The sequence below is a fragment of the Amphiprion ocellaris genome, chromosome 4, assembly GCF_022539595.1.
Source record: "Amphiprion ocellaris isolate individual 3 ecotype Okinawa chromosome 4, ASM2253959v1, whole genome shotgun sequence".
Lineage (NCBI taxonomy): Eukaryota > Metazoa > Chordata > Actinopteri > Pomacentridae > Amphiprion > Amphiprion ocellaris.
The window spans coordinates 23,049,028-23,072,279 of record NC_072769.1 but is presented as its reverse complement, the minus strand read 5'-3'; the positions used below and the strand labels follow the sequence as shown (position 1 = coordinate 23,072,279).

General features: G+C 39.3%; 3 protein-coding genes across 3 annotated transcripts; all 3 read right to left on the bottom strand.

The window, feature by feature from the left end:
• Window positions 1–2,848: 2,848 nt before the first annotated feature.
• LOC111567261 (uncharacterized) lies at window positions 2,849–8,361 on the bottom strand. Its single transcript, XM_055009597.1, is given in 2 exon segments — window positions 2,849–3,521; window positions 7,952–8,361. Coding segments are annotated over 2 exon segments (804 nt in total). The 5' UTR covers window positions 8,351–8,361; the 3' UTR covers window positions 2,849–3,116.
• Window positions 4,361–4,875, bottom strand: LOC111567262 (histone H2B). The gene has a single exon (XM_023268249.3). The coding sequence runs from the start codon at window positions 4,856–4,858 to the stop codon at window positions 4,484–4,486; it is 375 nt and encodes a 124-aa protein (XP_023124017.1). The 5' UTR covers window positions 4,859–4,875; the 3' UTR covers window positions 4,361–4,483.
• A 3,693-nt stretch (window positions 8,362–12,054) lies between the features above and the next one.
• Window positions 12,055–23,228, bottom strand: LOC111567244 (sialic acid-binding Ig-like lectin 10). The gene is made up of 12 exons (XM_055009804.1): window positions 23,225–23,228; window positions 21,674–22,030; window positions 21,345–21,569; window positions 20,834–21,187; window positions 18,342–18,551; window positions 16,991–17,248; window positions 16,619–16,879; window positions 16,121–16,381; window positions 15,837–15,918; window positions 15,663–15,723; window positions 14,475–14,701; window positions 12,055–14,149 (listed from the first exon to the last, which is right to left on the bottom strand). Exons 1-12 carry the CDS (start codon window positions 23,226–23,228, stop codon window positions 14,071–14,073), a joined length of 2,379 nt encoding a protein of 792 aa, XP_054865779.1. The 3' UTR covers window positions 12,055–14,070.
• Between the last annotated feature and the right edge of the window lie 24 nt (window positions 23,229–23,252).

The following is a 23,252-nucleotide window of genomic DNA, read 5'->3' as shown; positions in this document are numbered from 1 at the left end:
AGTTTATTTCTTTAATATTATTTTTCTGTCAAGATTTTAAGCCCAACCGAAAAAATGAAATAAACCCTTAAATCACAATGAAAATACTTCTGTTGTCACAATCATGAGTTAGTCAATTATTCAGTTTATCAATTCAACTTTATTTGTTTAGCACCTTTCACACAGATGACAAAACTAAACAAGCAAAGAGAAAAAGCTATGCTAAAACTATGATTAAAACTCAAAAACATTAAAAAAAAAAACATTTAACATGGTAATAAAATATGTTGTGTCCAGGGGATGGAGGGAGTTTATTGAAGTCTTCTTGGGCTCACATGGGAAATCATTTAAAATATAAACTTGATATTCAGTCTAAGGAAACTGCAGAATGACAGAAGAACCAACAATATCTCCTGTTTTCTCCTTTAATGAGTTGACTCTTCTTGTGCTTTCAGACCAAAGAACTACAGACTCTTCACAACCTGCTCAAACTCTTGGTACAGGACCTCACCACACGGGTCAAGAAGGTTTCTGTCTCATTTCTACTCTGAAGCTCACCTTCTCCTGCTCAAACTGCTGACAAATGTTTCTGCTGCTCTAAAGTCTGGTCTCCAGAACTTCCTAAAAACTCTCAAAGTCTTTTCTGCTGCAGGTTGCTTTGTAGAACTGTTACAGAAAACCTCACCAAACCACATGGAGGGGCCTCAAGATAGTCGTCCAAATGAAACCATACAAAAACCAAACTAGCACAACCCAAACGCTAAAGTCTCCTGCAGCCTACCAGAGAACCTCTGAGAACAGAGAATCAGGACAGGAACTCTTACCTTCTGGACAACCAACATCGGTTCACAAACAAGAATACACAATGTGTCTGACCAAAAACCTCTAAAGACTCACTACAGCCAAGACAAAGACACAACTCAGCTGCACCAAATCCACTAATCACTGCACACATTAACACCATGTGCTAACTGTGGCTAAAGAACCACATTTACCAAGACAACTATCCAGTACAAAGCCCTAAACCACTCCAAGAAACACATTAAAGACGATTTTACTGCTGGAAGCTGCAAGCCAACGGCTAAAGAACAAATGAAAGCAACGGAGCCAAACCCGGTTCAGTGGTGAACAGAAGCAGAGGAAATGTTTGAATGCAGCTAAATAAAGCAGGAAGACACTGAGCTGCTCAGGTGTTCCTGATAATACCTAGCAGCCACTGGGACAGCCAATAGGAACACAGCTTACTGGAAGTCCAGAGGGCTGGGTTAGTGAAGGAAATTTAGTTTAAAGTTGAAGCAGAAAGTTAACAAAGAAAGCTGAAAACCACCTTCTGATCCCTGAAATCTCAGAGTTTTCACACAAAGAACGCCTGAACATGTCAAACTGGTTCCATAGCAGAACCATCATTGTAAAAACGTCATAGTATGGTGTGTTGCTCAAAAAATATTACGACCCGGCTGTCTAGGGTCGCCGAGGAGCAACACAAGAACAGGACCACCGCTGGTTTCCAGGGGGTTAGGCAGCTATTTATTTGAAAGTGTAAGTTTACAACAACACAACATGTGAGCAGAAAAATCACAAAGTCTGTCTTTAGTTCAGCTGAAAATACTAGTTTTTGTCTTTTTTATTGACCAAACTTTTCAGGAAGTAGATGAAGAATAGTTAAAGCTCTCATGTAGAAGTCCAACTTATTTTGGATCCTTGTGGAGAGTTTAATCTTAGAGCTTGTAAAGCTGTTGAGTTTTTAGAGTCACATGGATTGTTTCGAAATTTAATAACCGAGTCCTGAAATAAAATTACAGTTGTGGATTTCTGTCATTTAGTCTGTCATTTAGGGTTTCTTTGAAAAAAAAATTCAACATGAATTTTGCCGCAAAAAAAGGCCATAGTATACTATGTCGAGAAAAAAATGCGATTTTTCAACATGTTGTAAAAACGTGCCATATGATGAAATAATGTAAAGGAGGCCGTGAAAAACACTATGGTAAGGTTTTCTTTGGAAAAAAAATCATCATGGTTTTGGCTCAATAAAAACGCCTTACTATACTATGTCGGAAAAAAAATGCAATTTTTCAACATGTTGTAAAAATGTGCCATATGATGAAATAATGTAAAACAGGCTGCGAAAAACACTCCAGGAAGGTTTTCTTTGAAAAAAAAAATCATCATGAATTTTGGTGCAAAAAAACGCCATAGTATACTATTTCGAAAAATGTCATTTTTCAACATGTGAAAACATACCATATCCCTCTTCTCGATAAGTATATATTTGCCAACTTTTATTTTTAGAAAATTGCAAATACAAACAGCATAATATCTTCAATTATTACAATACTGATGTTTTTCTACTCTTTGTTATCACTATAATTTGTAATTCCATTATGTTGGGTTAATTACTTATGCCTTTGATAATAATATTCACCATTGTAAAGGAGCAGGACTGAGCTCTTTATCTGACGAGGTACTGTCTCCTCCTAGTTTATTCATCTTTTTCAGAAAGAATAAAAGTACTAAAAAATTAAAAATGGAAAGAAAAATGTAAAATTAGCAGAAATAAATATGACATGTTTTCGACAGCATCATCATACTGTAAACACGTACTAATATAGTTTGAATTCAAAAGAAAATGATATTTGTATTACTATTTTTTAACAATTTTTTTTACTTAAAAAATTAGTCTAAACTTAATTGTTCTGATTCGGAATTGGTTTGGGAGGAACTGCAGATCTAAGAGAGGACAGCCTGTGGCATTTTCACTGTGCGGAGCCAAACTGACAAACTTTTATGACCAAAACTAACATGTTCTAATAACTACAGATTTAGTCACTAATATGGCATGCGAGATTCATTTAGTGTCCAACAGATATGCTTGAGTTTCTTTTTATTGTGATTGTTTTGTGTGCTATATCACACCGTGAACAACACTGTTATACACGGGCAGAGTGGTCTGTGTCCTACAAAAGTATTTCATCTTGAACTAACTTCATTGTTGCAACAGCTGTAAGATGATGTAAGATGATGGTCTGGATGTTGTAGTGACTGTTTTAGTGTTTGAGACATGAGGATGTTTGCTGTTTACCAGATGACAGTGTTTGGCTCTGAAAAGAGCCTTTGTGTTGATCAGCAGGTTCCCTGCTTTACTTGGACTTGGCGGGCTTCTCGGTCTTCTTGGGCAGCAGCACAGCCTGGATGTTGGGCAGCACGCCGCCCTGAGCGATCGTCACTCCGCCCAGCAGCTTGTTGAGCTCCTCGTCGTTACGGACAGCCAGCTGCAAGTGACGGGGGATGATGCGGGTCTTCTTGTTGTCTCTGGCGGCGTTTCCAGCCAGCTCCAGGATCTCAGCGGTCAGGTACTCCAGCACAGCCGCCAGATAGACGGGAGCGCCGGCACCCACACGCTCCGCATAGTGGCCCTTCCTCAGCAGTCTGTGGACACGACCCACCGGGAACTGGAGTCCTGCCCGGGAGGAGCGGGTCTTTGCCTTGGCTCTGGCTTTGCCGCCGGTCTTTCCACGTCCAGACATGTTTCAGAACAAAAGTTTCTTACCGAGAGCAGAAACTAGAAAAACGCCAACGCGATAAATCTCAGCTTTATATAGGAATACAGCTGCTCACTGATTGGTCAGAATGAGAGGGAAATGTGATCGTCCAATCAGAGGAGAGTTATTGTAGCTCTAAGAGCCGCTTCATTCAAACCCGGTTCAAAATAAAAGAGTTTAATTGCAGTTTAGTGAAACATGGTTTTAGTTTACTTTAAATAGAGTGCCGGCAGGAAAGGAGAACAAATGTATGTAGTAGAATAAGCCATAGTTCAATTCAAGTTTAATCCTGTACACAAAGTGTTTATTCACTGAATTTCTTGATGATTTACAATAAACAGAAGGAAAAACATTTGCCTTACGTCAGTGCATGAGAATATATTTTACAAACACTGCACCAGAGCAGCAGCAACAAATCAAATAAAATATGAGACTAGTTGTTTTCAGCTCCTCGATGACCACGTATAAAAGCATTAAACATTTATCAGCAGAGTCTGATTATTTGGAATTATTACAGATATAAAGGTAATTTATAATAATTTTACTGTAACTGGTCAACCATTATGAGTGACAGTGAAGTGTTCACGGATCAGAAACGAGGTCACTATTGTCACGTGAGCCAAACAAAATTCTCATTAAATTGTAGACTTTTACATTTCTTAACATTACTTGGGCCATAAATCAAAAAGAATGCTTTTGTGCTTTATACAGGTTTCGAACTCATTCACTTCACAGTTCCATGGAACATTTCAAATTGCATATGTGGATTTGTTTTTCTAGCTTATACTTTATGTAAGTATATGCCCAACACTGTAGGCTTATACATTCATTAACTTAATGAATATATAAATGCTTTTGTTATATCCATGTATGTTATATTGCCATTATTATATAGGACTTCCAACTCTAAGTGAACATGTGTGGCTCTTAAAAGAGCCGTTGTGTGTTGTAGATAATGAAGGTGTTTACTTGGAGCTGGTGTACTTGGTGACGGCCTTGGTCCCCTCGGACACGGCGTGCTTGGCCAGCTCACCGGGCAGCAGCAGCCTGACGGCGGTCTGGATCTCCCTGGAGGTGATGGTGGAGCGCTTGTTGTAGTGAGCCAGGCGGGAGGCCTCGCCGGCGATCCGCTCAAAGATGTCGCTGACGAACGAGTTCATGATGCCCATGGCCTTGGACGAGATGCCGGTGTCCGGATGGACCTGCTTCAACACCTTGTACACGTAAATGGCGTAGCTCTCCTTCCTGCTTCTCTTCCTCTTCTTGCCGCCCTTTCCGGCGCTCTTCGTCACCGCTTTCTTGGAGCCCTTCTTCGGAGCGGACTTGGCTGGTTCTGGCATCTTTCTCCGTCACTGTAGTAACGACTGAAGCTGAGAGCAGAGAGAGGCTCTTCTTATACAGGCCGCATGGAAATACGACTGCGCAGCCCCCCGTCTGTAATTGGCTGAGCTCTTGGATTCTGATTTCCATGGAGATGACACAGAAAGCTTTGACCGTGTTGTTAGAAGTGAGCAGAACAGAATATTTCACTTGCAGCTACTACAGAGAACACTGACTGCTCAAAAGCAGTACAACAAAATATTGCATTACAGTCACGTACAGATGATATTCTTGGGAGTCTAACAGAAAATATTGAGCAAGTGAACACAAAATCATGGACCGAGCTTTTAAAAAAAAAAAAATGAAACAATGTACAACATGACAAAAAAAAAAAAAAAACCTTGTCACACTCAGTAGATAGGATTTCTCCAGTACACTACAATGATGGAAATGCATTGGCTTTTTGTTTAGTTCACTGCAGCACTGACACACAACAACCACAACTATCCATAGATTGAAACAACTACAAGGGCTGATGACAGAATATCAACATAAACCTGTTTAAGACAAAATAGAATTCAATCCATTGTTTCTATTTTACTGTTCTCTCATCGTCTTCACTGAGTCATTTGTTTTTCTTTTTGGTTTTAAAATGCAACAAATTGGTCTTTTTTATGTAAACAAAACCTATTCATGCAAAGTTTCTTTCTTTTTATTATCCCTTATTAATCCCATGAGGGGACATTCAGATTCTCGCATCTCTCCCCAATTGGGGGAGTCAGAGCGACGGGTCAGCCATAGTACAGCACCCCTGGAGCAGGAAGGGTTAAGGGCCTTGCTCAAGGGCCCAACAGTGGCCGCATCGGGGCTTGAACCTCTGACCTTCTGATCAGTAGTCCAGAGAGTTCCACCCTTAAGTGATTTAAATGACATGTAGAACATAGAACAGCAGCCACATAAAACAAGCTCAGTTTCAGCTACAGAGGTATGACCATGGAAAGAACCAACTTCTTCATTTTTCTTTACACTGCTGTTGAGAGAAGTATATATATATATATATATATATATATATATATATATATATATATATATATATATATATATATATATATATATATATATATATATATATATATATATATATATATATATATATATACATATATATATATATATATATATATATATATATATATATATATATATATATATATATATATATACCCTGAAGACTTTCAATAAATGTAGTGTACAAATTGAAGCCTGGTTTCTCAACCTTAAAGCCGACCATGCATATATTTTGTTTGTATAAACAAGACTAACCCATGCAAAGTCATGTCCTCAAGTGATTTGAATGATACTTACTGAAGAAACAGCCACAGAAAACATTCTCAGCTACAGAGCAGTAACCATGGAAAGAATCATCCTCTTTGTTTTTCTTTATGTTGCTGTTGAGGGAGGTATAGGAAAACACGTTTATATCTCTAAGAATTTAAACTGGCCTAAAGATCAGGATTATTGTCGACAACATCACACTGATCTTTCTTTTTTTAACAGCCAGAGTGATATGGACAAGCTTCCGAAAGCTGCAGGTGGAAAGATTGCTGGTGGATGGATCGGCCTTCAGAGAGATCCCAACAACAAGACTGCTTGGAAGTGGTCAGGAGGAGGACACATTACATACCAGAACTGGCACGATACAGAACCAAATTTTTAATTCATACCCTGCCCTGAGAACAGAATTTTTGGACTACACTGGATACAGTTACATATCAAGTGATATGCAAAGTTGGTGAGCAAAGCATGAACAAGTAGTGATGAAACATCAACAGCATCAAAGCTGCATGACATGCACACGAGCTAATCAATTATTCTAAAGTTCTATTTACAACCACAAAAATCAAGCATAAAAATAAACCAAACCAAGTGATGTGTTGTCTCTGTGTTCTCTTTCTTACATTTAGGTATTTAAAAGGGACAGTTTACAGCTCAAGCTTCAATGTCACATTTGGGGCATCAAACCAAAATGTATCTTCAGCAGTGTGTGTTTTAGAGTTTCATTTGTGATTGACCAGTCATTGGTGTTCTGCTGTTGGACACAAGGGAGCTCGGTTGATTCTGTTTTTGGAAATGTTTTGAACATATTTTAGTAGTGATGCCAAAGCTTTATGATTGCTCATGATTTTGTTTTGTATTGGTCACCTTTGTTCAGATAGTGGTTAATAAATCTACTATCCCCCTGTCATTTTCTGTTTCATGAAAATAAACAAGTTCTCTTCACACATTAGTAAAAACTTTTTCACCTGTTAATTATAAACCAATCACAGCCAAATAATGCTGTTGAAAGACAGATCAGATTACTGTCTTAGAGATTTTATTTAGAAAAGAAAACACAACTATCACAGATTCTTTGTAGATTAGATTAGATCAGATATTTTATTCCTCCCTGTGGGGAAATCCACAGGTTCCAGCAGTATCGACTGACAAAAAGCAAAAGGCTTGTAAAAGTACACTAAATAATAATACATTTTATTTGTATAGCGCTTTTCAAAACACCCAGACACTTCACATATAAAATCAGCAAACATTAAAAATTGAGGAGCATCATAAAAATAAGTTTGTATTATGTGTTAAAAGCAGTTCTGAACCTTTTACCAAATGAACACAAGGTTAATTCATTCTGTGAAGATTTCTTTCATTCAGAATTTTTAGTGGTTACGTACAACATTTATACTAGAGATTCAAACATATGCAGGAACTACAGAGTCTTTGAGCGACAGAAACTGTTTAGGGCTCAACTGCGGACGTAAGAGAGGATAGTCGGTGGCAGTTTCAGTGGGCGGAGCCAAATGACCAAATCGACGCAAACATTTCTTTCTAAATGATGGAACATGCAGAACTACACATGTTCATCAATGATCTGAAAAGCTAATTGAAATATTAAAATATTCCATTAACAGATGACACTTGATTTTTCCAATAACTGTAAAATGACAGATGATGGTCTTGACGTTGGAGTGACTGTTGAAGTGTTTTGAGGAGACACATGAGGATGGTTGCTGTTTATCAGAGGACAGTGTTTGGCTCTGAAAAGAGCCTTTGTGTTGATCAGCGGGTTTCCTGCTTTACTTGGACTTGGCGGGCTTCTCGGTCTTCTTGGGCAGCAGCACAGCCTGGATGTTGGGCAGCACGCCGCCCTGAGCGATCGTCACTCCGCCCAGCAGCTTGTTGAGCTCCTCGTCGTTGCGGACAGCCAGCTGCAAGTGACGGGGGATGATGCGGGTCTTCTTGTTGTCTCTGGCGGCGTTTCCAGCCAGCTCCAGGATCTCAGCGGTCAGGTACTCCAGCACAGCCGCCAGGTAGACGGGAGCGCCGGCACCCACACGCTGCGCATAATTTCCCTTCCTCAGCAGTCTGTGGACACGACCCACCGGGAACTGAAGTCCTGCCCGGGAGGAGCGGCTCTTTGCCTTGGCTCTGGCTTTGCCACCGGTCTTTCCACGTCCAGACATGTTCCAGAAGACTAGCGGGGAGCAGAAATGAGAATAACGTCAACACGACAAACCGCAGCCTTATATAGGAACACAGCTGCTCACTGATTGGTCAGAATGAGAGGGAAGTGTGATCGTCCAATCAGAGGAGAGTTATTGAGAGCGGCTTGAGCTGACTGTAGCTGCAGTTACAGGCTTTTTCTGCTCTAACTTTATTCTACAGTCACTGTAAAAATTGAGCTCAGAATATGAATGAAAGCCGATGCACCTATGAATAATAATGACAATAATATATCAGTAATGGTTGCTGTTTTAGCTCTAACCTCTGGATGCTACATTTGGGTCCATTTCTTCTCTGTTAATGGTAGAAGTCTTCCAAGCAGAAGAAGCCCAGAGCTATGGAGATGAGGAGGGGAAGTTGTCCAGTCTGAGAAGGTTTGCTGCTTCTGAGGCAGGAAACAGACCAGCAGCACCCAGAAGAAGTGGCATAATCTGTATCTGAAGGTAAAGTCAGTAGTAATTGTGCAGTTACCAGGGATAAAGCTAATTCACCTAAAAATGGGATACCTTTTTATGATTTGCTCACTGTATTTTAGATTGATAAATGTCTGGTGCAGATGAGGGGACGGTCGTCTCTGTTTGGAGACACAACATGTAGCTATGGTTTCCATAAAGGAGCTGTCACTGATCTTTCATTAAATTAATCTTTAAACGTCTTTAAGGAAACACTTAACTGCCACATCTGATCCTCTTCACACTCCAACAGCACAAGATGTGGAGACTCCTCCAGGTCTAAAGCTGCACTAAATGTTGTTTCAGCATTGTAATGTTGCTGTGTTGTGGTATTTGTATTTCTCTGTTGACCTTAGTAAAACTTTTCAAAGCTTTATTTAGTTTTTCTTCTGCATTGTTGTATACAGCTCTGGTCAAGTTGCTTTAATATAGTTACTGTCTATTGAATGTAATTACCTCCTATATTTCTTTGTGTGTTTGTGTGATGCCCGCTAAGCTGCACATTTTGTCATAAATCTGGCCTTTATTTCTGCAGCAGTGCTTTTCGTGTTTTTGTATATAAATATCTGTATAATAAGGATCAAACCGACCTTTTTGCAGAGTCAGACTAAAATGACATGATATGAACAGTATGTATTCAAAACCATTTCATACCTGATCCAACTGGCCTTGTTATTTGTCAGAGTATTGTACAAAAACAATAACTGTTTATACTGTTTTTTTTTTCAATAGCACATAAGAAAAAGCAGTTTTTCTGTGGATCAGACCACTTAGCAATACATTTACAATAGGCCACTTGTATTTTATATGGCAAAATTAGTTATATCTCAGAGATTAACAACAACTGGTTAAAGTTTGTGTTAGAATATATTTGTTAGGAGCTGAGATTGAACTGACAACCTTCATATCCACAGCTTCCCACCATCATCCATCATCTAAATTATATATTTAGCCTAAATTATTGAAATTCAAGTCAGAAATTGCATTCAAGTGTATCAGAATGGCAGCAAAGGTGAGAAAGGCTCTCAATTCACATCTTCTTTTTCTAACTGTTCTCAACTTTTTTCCTCCTTTATTCTTCCCCCACCTCTTCCCCCCAAAAAACACACTACTGTTCCCCAGCTCAACTTTTGCCTGAGTCCAGAATATCTTGAAACACGTTCAAAATGACTCACATTTGTTCAAAATGATCCAAAATAAATCGAAACCCATCTGAAATGACTGAAAATTGTTTAAAATTCCTCAAAGTTTGCCTATATTGACTCAAAATAGTTCGAAATGACTGATAAATGGTCTGAAAGACTAAAAAAAAAAATAAAATAAAGTCTAAAATAACTTCAAATCTGTCCAAAATGATCCAAATGGGATTCATATTGGCATTCTGTGTAAATATCTAAAAACTGGAACCTTTTCTGGTCAAATTTTAACACATCAGATTCTACTGATGTTAGAACCTCAAAAGTTGGTGAGATGTTGATCAAAGACTATTTTAGTAGAAATATGGATCCATCCATATATATACACTACCACGAACTTTATGGAGACACTATAAAAACCTGATTGAAATTTAGTTTTCTTTTTTCCAATTTTATGGCTGTGAGAGTTTAATTTCTGCAGATATTAAACCCTTAAAATGGCTTCTCTGTTACTGTTTTTATTTTTTTTATAGAGAGTGAAAATACAAAAATGTATGCAAAAAAATGGCCAAAATATTTTTCAGAACTTCCAATTGGGTCTCAAGTAAGAACTAAGTGGACTCCACACAGGATCTGAGTCGGTGGAGCAGCTTATTTCCTGGATTCTGACTGAACACAAACTGATCCTTCAAGCTGCTCTTCAAGCTAATTAGACACAAATCTGAAAATGCTGCAGCTATTTCACAGCCAGCTGTCGTCAGAGCGGATGGAGGTGAAATGATAAATACCTTGTCCTTGAAGCAGTGTTTGGTTCTCCTTGTACCAGTTATAATTAGCTGCTGGGTTAGCATCACTGGTGCAGTTCAGACTCACCGAGTGCTGCATTGGGTTGGGTATTTCAGTGACTTCATGTCTTGAGCCTTAGTTCTTGTTTGTTCTTCTACTTCCCACTAAGTTTCAGTCAATCACTGCAAAACACAGTCCAGTAGAATAACTGTAATTTACACACAGGACAAAGAAGATGGAGGGCCTGCGGTGTGTCTGAGCTCTGGCACAGCACCATCCCAACACACTGATGGTCAAACTCCACAAAGTGTGTCTGGCTGTGGTAGAAGAGGTATGAAGACAGTTTTCCTCTCCGTCTCGGTTTACACTCCTTATTTTTGTCTACATGTGTTCACACTCCATGTCACAAGTTTGACTTCTGACGGCTGATGTTCATCCTTGCTCTGTAGGTTAGAAACCTGTGCTTCTCAGTGGCCTGTGCAGCTATGGACACCATCGTTTGTCTTTATGTCCACCTGCAGAGGGACATGGACACTGAGGCAGACAGGACAGGTCATGCTCTGCTGCTGAAGATAGCACAGTCATCAGCAAACGTCTTTGTGCAGCAGCAGGCCAACGTGGCACTGGAGGCCCTGGTGCAGAACTGCAGCCCTGGTCGAGTGCTGCCTGCTCTGCTGAACACGGGACTGAGGTAAGACCAGGGAGGAGGAGCAGAATCTGTCAACATACACTACCGTTCCCTTGTGCAGTTATGTTAAATAAAAATGTGAGTTTTCATAGAAAACATGAAATTGTCTGGGTGACCACAAACTTTTGAATGGTAGTGTAGGTCAACTTTAACTCATTTAGAGCAACTTTAATAAGAAGCAACTTTAATGTTTGATACCTTTCAAAAGTTTGAGATCACTTAGAAATGTCCTTATTTTTGAAATAAAAGCATTTTTTTCCATGAAGACAACATTAAATGAATCATAAATCCAGTCTAGACATTGTTAATGTGCTAAATGACTATTCTAGCTGGAAACAGCAGATTTTTAATGGAATATCTCCATAGGGGTACAGAGGAACATTTCCAGCAACCATCACTCCTGTGTTCTAATGCTATATTGTGTTAGCTAATGGTGTTGAAAGGCTAATTGATGATTAGAAAATCCTTGTTCAATTATGCTAGCACATGAATAAAAGTGTGAGTTTTTATTGAAAACAAGAAATTGTCTGGGTGACCCCAAACTTTGACTTGTAGTGTATGTAGCAGCAGCAGTTAAATTAAGTGAAATCTCATTTAGAAAGTGGATTTGTTTTTTCTTTGTTTTTCCTCAGTCACCTGAGTGCTGCAGTGAGGACCAGCACTGCTCAGCAGCTCCACCTGCTGGCTGACAGACTGGGAGCAGCTGCAGTCCTGACAGCATGGCAGAGCTTCAGCCAGAGCTTCCTCACTGCTGTCAGCAAGATGTCCCTGGATGCTGCCTCTGAAGTCAGGTCAGTTATTACTGTATTTAGAACAAAAAGTGTTCAATACTGTGATTAAGCACTGAATTGCTCAATAACAAAAGTATATATCTGCAGATCCCATGGACGTGCAATTCTTCCAGAGCTGTCCCTTCACAAAGACTTCATGAAACTGTGGCAGAACACTGTGGGGGAAAAGGATCGGTGTTTGTTGGAGAAGATCCTAAGAAATGTAGTCAAGAAGTAGAAGAGCTGCAAACAGAGCTGCAGAGGTGGGGAGATCACATACAGTGGTATGGAAAAGTTTGGGCACCCCTGATAATTTTCAATACTTTCCTTTATAAATTACTGGTTGTTCGGATCAGCAATTTCAGTTAAATATATCACATAGCAGACGAACACAGTGATATTTGAGAAATGAAATGAAGTTTATAGGATTTACAGAAAGTTTGCAATAATTATTTACACAAAAGTAGGCAGGTGCATAACTTTGGGCACCCCAACAGAAAAATTACTCAGATTATAAAGCCAAAGGAAAACTTTCAATGGTAGCTGTCTAAGTAGAAAAAAAAATTAAAATCCAAGCAATTTGCATAAGTAGATACCAGAGAAAAACTTCACTATTTGCAAGTTTTATTGTATCGTAGCTTTTTAAGAGATAAATAGATTATTCTACATGTAATAACTCCATATGACGAAGAGAAAACATGTTTTAAAAATGTGTTTGTAATTTCATTCAGAAAATTTTAGAAAATCTAAATTACTAATCTTCAAAAGCATTCAGACTTTTGTGTAAGGTTTGATTGAACTGCCCCTGAGATGTGTTTAGAACCTGACTGGACTCCATGTGTGGTAAACTGACTGATGCGTTTGTCTTTAGGGTCAAGTTCTGAAGCACAAAGAACTTTCTGGAGATCTCTGTGATGAAACCGTGGCGAAGCTTATCTCAAGGCAGGAGGATAAAACTGTTTCTTTAGAAGAAGTGTCTGACCAGACTTAAACCAAACACAACATTTGTTAAGAGATGTTCAGATGCTTCCTAATGACTGTGACAGAGTCTGAGGCCTTGTCCACACGTAGCCGGGTATCTCACAAAACGAAGATATTTTTCTACGATTCGGCCTATCATCCACACGAAAACGCAGATTTACGTCATCAAAAACGATTCTTTTTAAAAATTCTGACCAAAGTGAAGATTTGCGAATTCTCCGTTTTATGCGTCTGCATGTGGACATCAGTAACCGGGGTTTTGCATTTCGAAACGTCACCGCCTGCGACAAAATATGTTCCTACGTCACATATGCGACCTGTGTTTACATTCGGTAACAGTATGGATGCTCTCACAAGGTTTTGGATGCTGTTTCTTGTACAGGCGCTTTTTACTTGCTTGTTTTTACAAGCCCAGATACTGCTCCACATTCAACAACACAGGCGAAGGACGACGTTAAGGACGGTTATTCTTACTCTGATTGGATAGGATTTGGGGAACTACTGCCACCTAAAGGTCCGGCATGCTTATGAATGTGCTGAAAAACGCACTTATGCGGTTAGGTGTGGATGAAGTTTTTTTCTAAAAACGAGGTGGTGTGTACGTAAGTTTTTTTCTAGAGGGAGGGGGCAGGATATTCGGTTTTACAAAAACCCTGCTACTTGTGGACAAGGCCTCAGAGGATCTCAAAGAAAGACTGTGACAAACTGATCAAATCGAGCTTTGGTTGTAGAAACTGAACCAAAAACGCTCAAATCTGCGGCTGTTGCCAAAGGAACCTGAACAAATGGTGGCCTCGACACTTTTGTTAATTAGCTGTCAACTTCAGCGTGGCTATAAAATCCATGTATGAACAACAAACCACACATTCATGTTGTGTTCACATAATTTTTGTTCACTGTACTGTGCAGTGCAAACACATCTTGTGCATTCTCATGACATCTTGTTCTGTAAAGGAAAAATAAAGTGTCAGTTTCCAATAAAAAAGTGTTTTCGTTTAACTGTACATACACTACTGTTCAAAAGTTTGGGGTCATCCAGACAATTTCATGCTTTCCATGAAAATTCACACTTTTATTCATGTGCTAACATAACTGCACAAAGGTTTTCTAATCATCAATTAGCCTTTCAACACCATTAGCTAACACAATGTAGCATTAGAACACAGGAGTGATGGTTGCTGGAAATGTTCCTCTGTACCCCTATGGAGATATTCCATTAAAAATCAGCCGTTTCCACTTTTCAACAGTTGTGCATGAAAGGAGCTGCTCACCCTGACGATCTGCTCGAACTGTCAACTTTTATATCAGTGTATTCAACAGCATCTTCTTCCTCCTCGTCTTCCTCAGCGTGTCTCTGAGGCTGAACCCGCCTGATGTTGGAGTACAGAACATCTGTGTGCGTCTGAGAGAAGCAGATGCTGCTGTAGTGGAGCTCTTCCTGCTGTTCTGTCGGTGGTCTTTCTGCTGACGGGACATCATTCAGCTGACCTGAAGGTAGCTGATGGAATAAACAGAAATGGAGCACATTGTGGAACAAACTGAACTTACAGAAAAAAATACCAGTTTCATTTGGGTCTGAACAGGGGAGATTCTTCTTCAGCTACTTTACCAAGTACTGAGAGTTTCTACTTGTTCTTTTTTTGTACAATTAATCCTACTTTGATGGGCTAAACAGCTGTCTATGGCACTCCGTCCGCTTATCAGTGATATTTTGTTATAAAATTAAACTACATTCTTAGTTAAATTTTGAGGAAGCATATTTTCTGCCAGATTATGTTTCTTTGTGACATGTTACAAATACAAAGTAAAAATTAACTAGACTTCTGTTGTAGGTTCTTGAAGAAGTTGGGTTGTTGGGAGGCCTGGTAATGGGACTCCAGGTAGCATTAATGACCCAGGATTCACATGTTTCAAGGTGGACCTCCTGATTTTACATCAGCTCACACGTGGAGGCTCTGAGTCCTAGTCGTTGACGGGTCATCAGCCATGTGACCTGGAATGATTATAAATTCTATAACTTCCCATTAGTCAGTTAGAACTGAAGATAAACCTTGGACGAAAGTGAAACGTCTTCAAGAACCTACAAGACAAGTCCAGTTGTTTTTTACTGAAGCTCCTACAATCACCATGACCTGGATGACTGAGAATCTACACAGACTTCACAAATACATGTACGCTCACCTTCACTTAGCCATTGATTTTATTGCTTTACTGTCGCTCTTTATCAGGCAGCTGATCGTGTGTCAGATAGGGTGGGGCACACTGGATAAAAGCTCTGTATACATAATTTACTGATCAGACAAGTTTAACTTTTCAAAATCTGGTAAAGTGAAACTGTTAGGATGAAAGAAATCACTGCAAATGTGGAGGTTAAACAGGTAGATTGACAAGTTTCTTGTCAACAACTGAAATGTAGGGTTTTTTTTGTTTGTTGCTCTGGACTACTTGAACTTTCTCACCAGTGCTCTGTTGGCATGTCTCTCTTCACCCTCACATTGCTGTGCGAAGCACTTATTCCTTCTGCACAAAACAGTAAAGGAATGAAATGAATGGATTCAATCATTAGTTCAGAAAATATTTGACAATAAGTTTGATATTAATGAACAAAATCATAGTCATGCAGAACTTCTCACCTAATCCAAAGCAGGACAGTGATGAGTGTGACAGCCAGCAGGACAGAGATGACTGATCCAAAAGCCGCTGATTTCCCAGAGCCTGGAGAGTCAGAAGGAAAAACTGGAAGCTAATTTGAAAACTGCAGGATGCTTGATTGTGTTTAGATCATTTTCATACTCATCAGGTCATGCAGAGGCCCCTTGTACAGTGACTAAAAACTCCTGCATCTGTTGTGTTTTTCTAATCCTTTATTGAAAATCCAAAATTATCAAGCCTGTGTAGGTGGATGCACATAATTTACCTGCCACAAAAGTTGAATGCGAGGTGGAGTTATGACGTCCTCTTGCGTTCTGAGCTTCACAGTAATAATTCCCACTGTGTTCAGCTTTAAAGTCGGTGATGGTGAAGGTCTGTTCTGAATGAAGTGGTGAGTCTTCATCCTCCTTGTACCAGGTGTAAGTAGCTGCTGGGTTAGCATCACTGCTGCAGGTCAGATTCACTAAACTTCCCTCCACTATCTCACCAGATGGACTCACTGACACAGAGGGAAGCTTTGGAGCATCTGGTGAGAGATGTAAAGAAACACAATTCATTTACTTTTGTGGACAGACAAGCTGGGCACCAGCAGGAAGGGAAAACCGAGACAGAGTTTGTAATGTTTCTATGAACTTTTTGAGTTATTTTCCACAACCATAATTATTACTTTTCAGCAAAGCCTTGGCATTGCTCCTATATAACATGACATCCACCGACTCATCTTTAAATTGACTTTAAAATCTACTGGATGCTTTTTACTCACATTGGACATCTAAGAACAGAGATGTAGAGTTGATCTCTCCATAAAGATTCTCAGACTTGCAGTAGTAGGTCCCTCTGTCCTCAGAGCTGATGGAAGTGAAATGATAAATATGTTCTCGTCCTTGAAGCAGTGTTTGGTTCTCCTTGAACCAGGTGTAAGTAGCTGCTGGGTTAGCATCACTGCTGCAGGTCAGATTCACTGAACTTCCCTCCACTATCTTAGCAGAGGTACTCACTGACAAAGAGGAGATTTCTGGACCATCTGTTAACATAGTTAACATACATTTTCATGATTTATTATCTGCAAAGCAAAGCCAGACAGAAATTCAAGATTTAAGCTACTTGTTGCATTACAGAAGTGTTTTTTACTCACATTTTACATTAACGAAGATATATTTAGATGCCATCTGCCCAAGCTCATTCTCAGCTGTACAGTAATACTCTCCGGAGTCTGAGGACTGGATGGAGCTCAAGATGAGCTGTGTTTCTTTATGGAGCAGTGTTTGGTTCTCCTTGTACCAGGTGTAAGTAGCTGCTGGGTTAGCATCACTGCTGCAGGTCAGAGTCACTGAACTTCCCCTCATAATTTCACCTGAGGAACTCATCAACACTAAGGGAACCTTTGGAGCATCTGGAGGATATGAACATACATTAAGACGCTGATTATACTGTCGCATCTCATTGTATTTTTCATTAGTTTTGTGTTTATTTCATGCTTTTGTGAGTTATTTATCTGCCTTCACCCTGTAATGGTTTTGATATTTCTAGTGGCCATTCCCACATTGTTTTTCGTCCCAACTGCCAGTCAGCTAATTTATTTTGTTCTATATCTAAAGTAATAATTCACAAGATTCAGCAAATTGAATTGAAGCAATCACTGTGCTTGTTTGAACCCAAGCATGACAACAATGCATTTAAATATTTTTAGAAAGTAACTTATGCAGGTACAGAATGCATGAATTTTAAAAAACAATTCAAAGTGTTCTGCTCATGCCCTGTTTTCATACTACCTATTATGTAGACTCAGCAGGTTTAAATCAGTGTTTGCAGTTTTTTTCCAGAGTATTTGCCAAACTTCTTTTTGTTACTGCCACCAAACGTTGATCAGCTGCATACATGTACAGCCTTGTGTGAACAAAGAAGGGCACACTTAAAAAATGTGTTCCTTCCAATTCCAACTAAGATGCATGTGACATATGGTCACCACACCTCCAGGACCTCCACAATCACAATCCAGGGACAGTGTTTGTAATCTTGAACAGCTGCTAAACTGTTCTTCCGTCATATGTAAGCACAATATGTGAATGGATAAATGTGATAGTAAGTCGGTTAGTAAGACTGTGGACACTGCAGTGATGGATGTGTTTTGAACTTGTCGGTGAAACACAGAATGACTGCTTTACTTGTTTTTGCCACTTGGTGGCAGTAGAACATCTAATGAAGTTCATATACAAGACTTGAAAGCAAACAGTGGTCTCATTACAGATCCAGCACATATGAAGCCATGTTTTGATTTAAAGTTGTGTTTCCATCCACCTGATAAAACTGTCCAGTATTCATTCTGGATTTCTGTTTGTCCTGATGAAAAGACATGACTACTTAGCAGTTGGTAAATATCACTTCACATACAAAAACTGCACGCCTCTAATTCATTGTTTCTGTAAAAACAAATGTAGCTACTTTGAAGGTGACATTTTGTTTTTGATTTTGTGTAGTAAACTCACACACTGGAAGAGAGCGGTGACCCTTGTAGGCGCAGGAATAATGACCAGCTGGATCAATGTGTTTCCTGTAAGAATAAAAGGTTTCTTCCTGAATTCTTGTTTCATTCTTGTACCAGACGAAGGTCGAATGACCAGGAGGAAAACAGTTGCTGTGACAAATCAGCTTTGGACCAGTGGAAGACCAGATCACCTGCACCTGTATATGTGGGACTGTCAATTAAAATGAGAGAGAAATGTCACATTAAATGAACTTTCAACAACACACAACACTGTTTGTGAAACTCTCCCCACTGCTGGCCAGAGAATAAAAAGCTGTCATACAACATTCAGTTAACATTCACATTACAAACATTTCTGTCTGGTCTATAAGTATTTGACACAACTTTCATAATTTGTCTCAATTGTAATCAGCAATTGACTGATATGCAGTTTCAGCTACTAATGGAATTTTCATTTGGTAGCTGGTCATGAAAAATCTCAAAATGTGGTCATAGGAAGTAAAAGAGGTCATCATTAGGCTGAAAACACAAACAGATCTATCAGTGAAACAGCAGAAACCTTGGGATTGGGAAAATCAGTAACTTGGTTCTTTCTTTGGTGAGCTCAACAAAAGGTCTAGAAGGACATGGATGACATTTAAAGTGGTCAAGAAAGTCAAGAATACTCTTGAAGAGGTGAACATATTATCATCAAAGTCTCCAATCAAGAGGAGCTTTCAAGATTGTAAGTACAAGATTTACAGTGCTGTGAAAAAGTAGTTCTCCCCTACAGATCATGTTCTATTTCTGCTTATTTATCACACTTAAAAGTTCTCAGATCATCAAACAAACTTTAAGCCATTGCTGAGGCTCTGGGATTCCAGAGAACCACAGTGAGAGACATTATCTACAAATGGACAGACATGGAACAGTGGTGAACCTTCCCAGGACTGACCGGCCTACCAACATTTCTCCAGGACGTCAACGGCTCACCCAGGTCACAAAAGAACCCAGACGAATATCTAAACTTCTGCAGACTTCACTGGCCTCAGTTACGGTCCATCTACATGATTCCACAATAAGGAAGACTCTGGGAGGAAATGGATCCATGGGAGAGTTAAAGGATCAAACCACAACTGATCAAAAAGAACATAAAGGTTCATCTGGTATTTACAAAATATCTAGATGAGCCCCAAGACTTCTGGGATAATATCCTGTGGACTGATGAGTTAAAGGTGGAACTTTCTGGAAGACATGGGTCCATTACATCTGGTGTAAAGCTCCACAAGAAGAACATGATACCAGCAGTGAAACATAGTGGTGGTATGGTGATGGTTGGAGAACCTGGACGACTTGTCATAACTGATGAAGCCATGAATTCTGCTCTCTATCAGCTGGAGAATATCAACCATCAGTTCATGACCTGAAGCTCAAAACAAATGGGTTCTGCAGCAAGACAATAACCCAAAACACACAAGCCAGTCCACCACTGAGTGACTCAAAAAGAACAAAATTAAGGTTTTGGAGTGGTCGAGTCAATGCCCAGATTGCAGTCCCATTGAGATGCTGTGGCAAGACCTTAAAAAGACAGTTTATGCTGGACGACCATCTAATGTGGCTGAATTACAATTATTTTGCAGAGAAGAGTGAACCAGAATTCCTCCATCACGATGTAAATGACTGATCACAAGCTATCGCAAATGTTTGTCACAAATGTACACTCAAAAACAATAACGACAAATTAGGTTTTACTGAAAAAACTGATTCCAGTTCAGAAACAATATTCTTGCTTCACGAGTTCTAGACTTCAGTTATTGACTATTAATGATTTATATCGAAGTGTTAAAGTAATCCTATTTTATCCAGTTATCTTTGAGGCTTTAAAACCATGGGACTAAAATGAGTAATTTCTAAACATTTATTACAATATTTAAGAGTTGCCCCCTTAATTAAAAGCGTAAGTCTGCAGTTCAGTCACATACTGATTTCTTCATTTCAGATCCATTGTAGTGGTTACAAAAATACAGAAATTGTGTCAATGTCCAAATGTCCATGGACCCAAATCGAATCTATACAGTATGGGACTATACAATAGTACACTCCTTACAACAACTTATCACATTTTTTTCATTGATGTGTTTATGCTCCATTTGTTCAGATTTGAAGTTACTTATATTTTTTTTCTCTTATGTTACACTTTATCACAATTAATTTCTGTCAACATGTCTATGTATTAAAATAAGCACTTAAATTGATATTGCAAAATATACACTGCCATTCAAAAGTTTGGGGTCACTTAGAAATGTCCTTATTTTTGAAAGAAAAGCAGTTTGTTCAATGAATACAACATTAAATGAATCAAAAATTCAATCTAGACATTGTTAATGTGGTAAATGACTATTCTGTGCAATTATGTTAGCACATGAATAAAAGTGTGAGTTTTCATGAAAAAACATGAAATTGTCTGGGTGACCCCAAACTTCTGAACGGTAACGTAATCGTTGTTCACAGTACCTGTGACAGTCAGAGTGGTTCCAGGTAAATCAATCCCCCACTCAAACCTCGATGCTTTGAATGTGAAGCGATATTCTGCTGAATCAGTGTCTTTCAGGTCGCTGATTCTCAGAATGGAGCCTCCTCTGTCTTTTTCAAGGAGATGAGTATGCTGTGCATACTGGGAGTCTTTTCTAAGGTCCAGAGGGGATTTTGATCTCTGCCACTGAGGTGCCACACGGAACCAGAATTTCTCTTCAGCCCAATACTGAACATATTGACTGAACGTACAAGAAATGTCCACTGATGAGCCTCTGAAGGCACAGATGCTTCTCTCAGTGTACACCACTTTGTTGCATGAATTACCATAGATACCTGAAAAAAAAAGTAATTTATTACAAACTAAGCTATAGTTTTTACTGCTATAATTCACAGCTGGTTGTTTTACTGTAGACAGAGAGATACATGAAGTCATTATGCAGCACATTAGGTAAAACAGCAGCATGTTAGTGCAAGACTGGGGTAAACTCACACACTGAAGGAGAGGAGAAAGTCTCATATCCTCCTACAGCACAGGCAACGCTGTCTTTAGAATAAAAGTAGTCACTATAAAATGCTTCTTCCCGGATCTTCTTCCCATTCATGTACCAGATGTAGGAAGCATAAAGAGGTTGACAGCTGCCGTGACACGTCAACTCTGACCATGTACAAGGATCGATCTTGCACAGCGATGATTCACTTGTCTGCACCTGTAGATCTAAATTTGCAATGAAGCAGAAATAGCTTGAAAAGGTCAACCTATTAGCATACACTCACAATAACAGATACAGATATTCACTGGAGTGGTTTCCAAGATGTTACCTTTGACAGATAAAATGACTCCAAGTTGATCAGTATAATTTCCATCTTGTTGGTTTGTTATGAACATGAACTTGTACACAGCTGAGTCGCTGTTTCTCAGGTCTGTGATTTGCAGAGTGCAGCTGTTTCTACCACAAAGATACTGTACACGACCTGCCAACTCTGCATCTGCTCTGAGATCCACAGCTTCTTTGTCTTGCAGTTCAATGAACCAAAATGTTTTCTCAACCGTAGTAACATGGCCGTTTATTCTGGTTGGGTATGTGTAGGTGCAGCTTATGTCCACAGTTGATCCTTTCAAGGCACAGATGTGAGGGGAAGTGTAAGTCACTCCCCATCCGTTCTGCCCATTCACGACTGTAACACATCAGAAACAACAATCCAGTGAATGACAGCATTAGAAGTGAGAGGTAACATGGACCAGTTTCAAAAACCATGCAAGTTAGGAGAACAAATGTAGTAAATCTGACTGAATCCTTAGACTTTCTGACAGTTGAGAGTCGCCACCTTTAAGGCGCTTTTACTGAAAAAAGCAAGAAGCAGAATAATTGTTGTTGGAAGGGTATGGAAGAAGAGTGTGAAAAAGGATGTGAAAAAAAAACGTTCCGCTTGCTTGGTTTGTTTCCTGTCTGAAAGTACAGATAAAATGTATCTCTAAAACTCTTAGACGCCAGCTTTTGATGTTTTGACATCCACTGAGTGTCAGTAATTTTGCAGAAATAGCACACAAAGTTCAGAAAATCAAAGCATAAACTGAGCTGACAAGGTTTTATACACGTGTAGAATGATAATGAAACCCTATTGGCTGCAGACAGTAGCCAGTATTAGACCTGGCACCTCATCAAATTATCCTGACATGAATACCAGTACCAAAATGACTCACAGTAATGTGTATAAAATAATGTTCTATTAGTAATACAGCTGCATCATGCCACCCCATGTCTTGGAAAGAGTCCCTCTTTTACTTTGAGGGAAATCCAGTTAAATGCATAGAAAGTTTCTTATAAAATCTACTAAATTTTGCTGAATTGTATAACTGAACGTTCACAGGAAGCAGTGCTGCAGAGTCTAAAAGGTCATATGCTATCATTGAATCAGTTTTCACGATCATTCAAAAAGCGACCAGTAATTACGACAACTAAAAATAAATGTGGTAAATTCCATAAAAATGAAACGTAGATGTTTGATACCTGATACATAGAGAACGATGACAACAAATCCGTTCACAGCTGCTATCAAACTTATCGCTGCTCTACTCTCCATTATCATGTCAGAAGGCTGATACCAGGGTCGATAGGCTGCGATAGACTGCACATGAGGATGTGGTGTCAAACAAATACCTGTCACCTCTGTGGTCGTCCCGAATCTTAAGATCTGTCCTGGCTTCCTTCCTCTTTACATCATCAGCAGGTCTGAAGATTTGAATTTCTGTACATGTCTGAGATGAAATGAAAAGTACATGAACCTCCCAGAATATTGCAGTGTGTAAAAAAGAGAGGCTCATTTTTTGGCTTGTTGATCTCTGAACTACCATTATCGCAGCTTCCTCACCCATGGCAGAATTTGCACTAAACTTGTG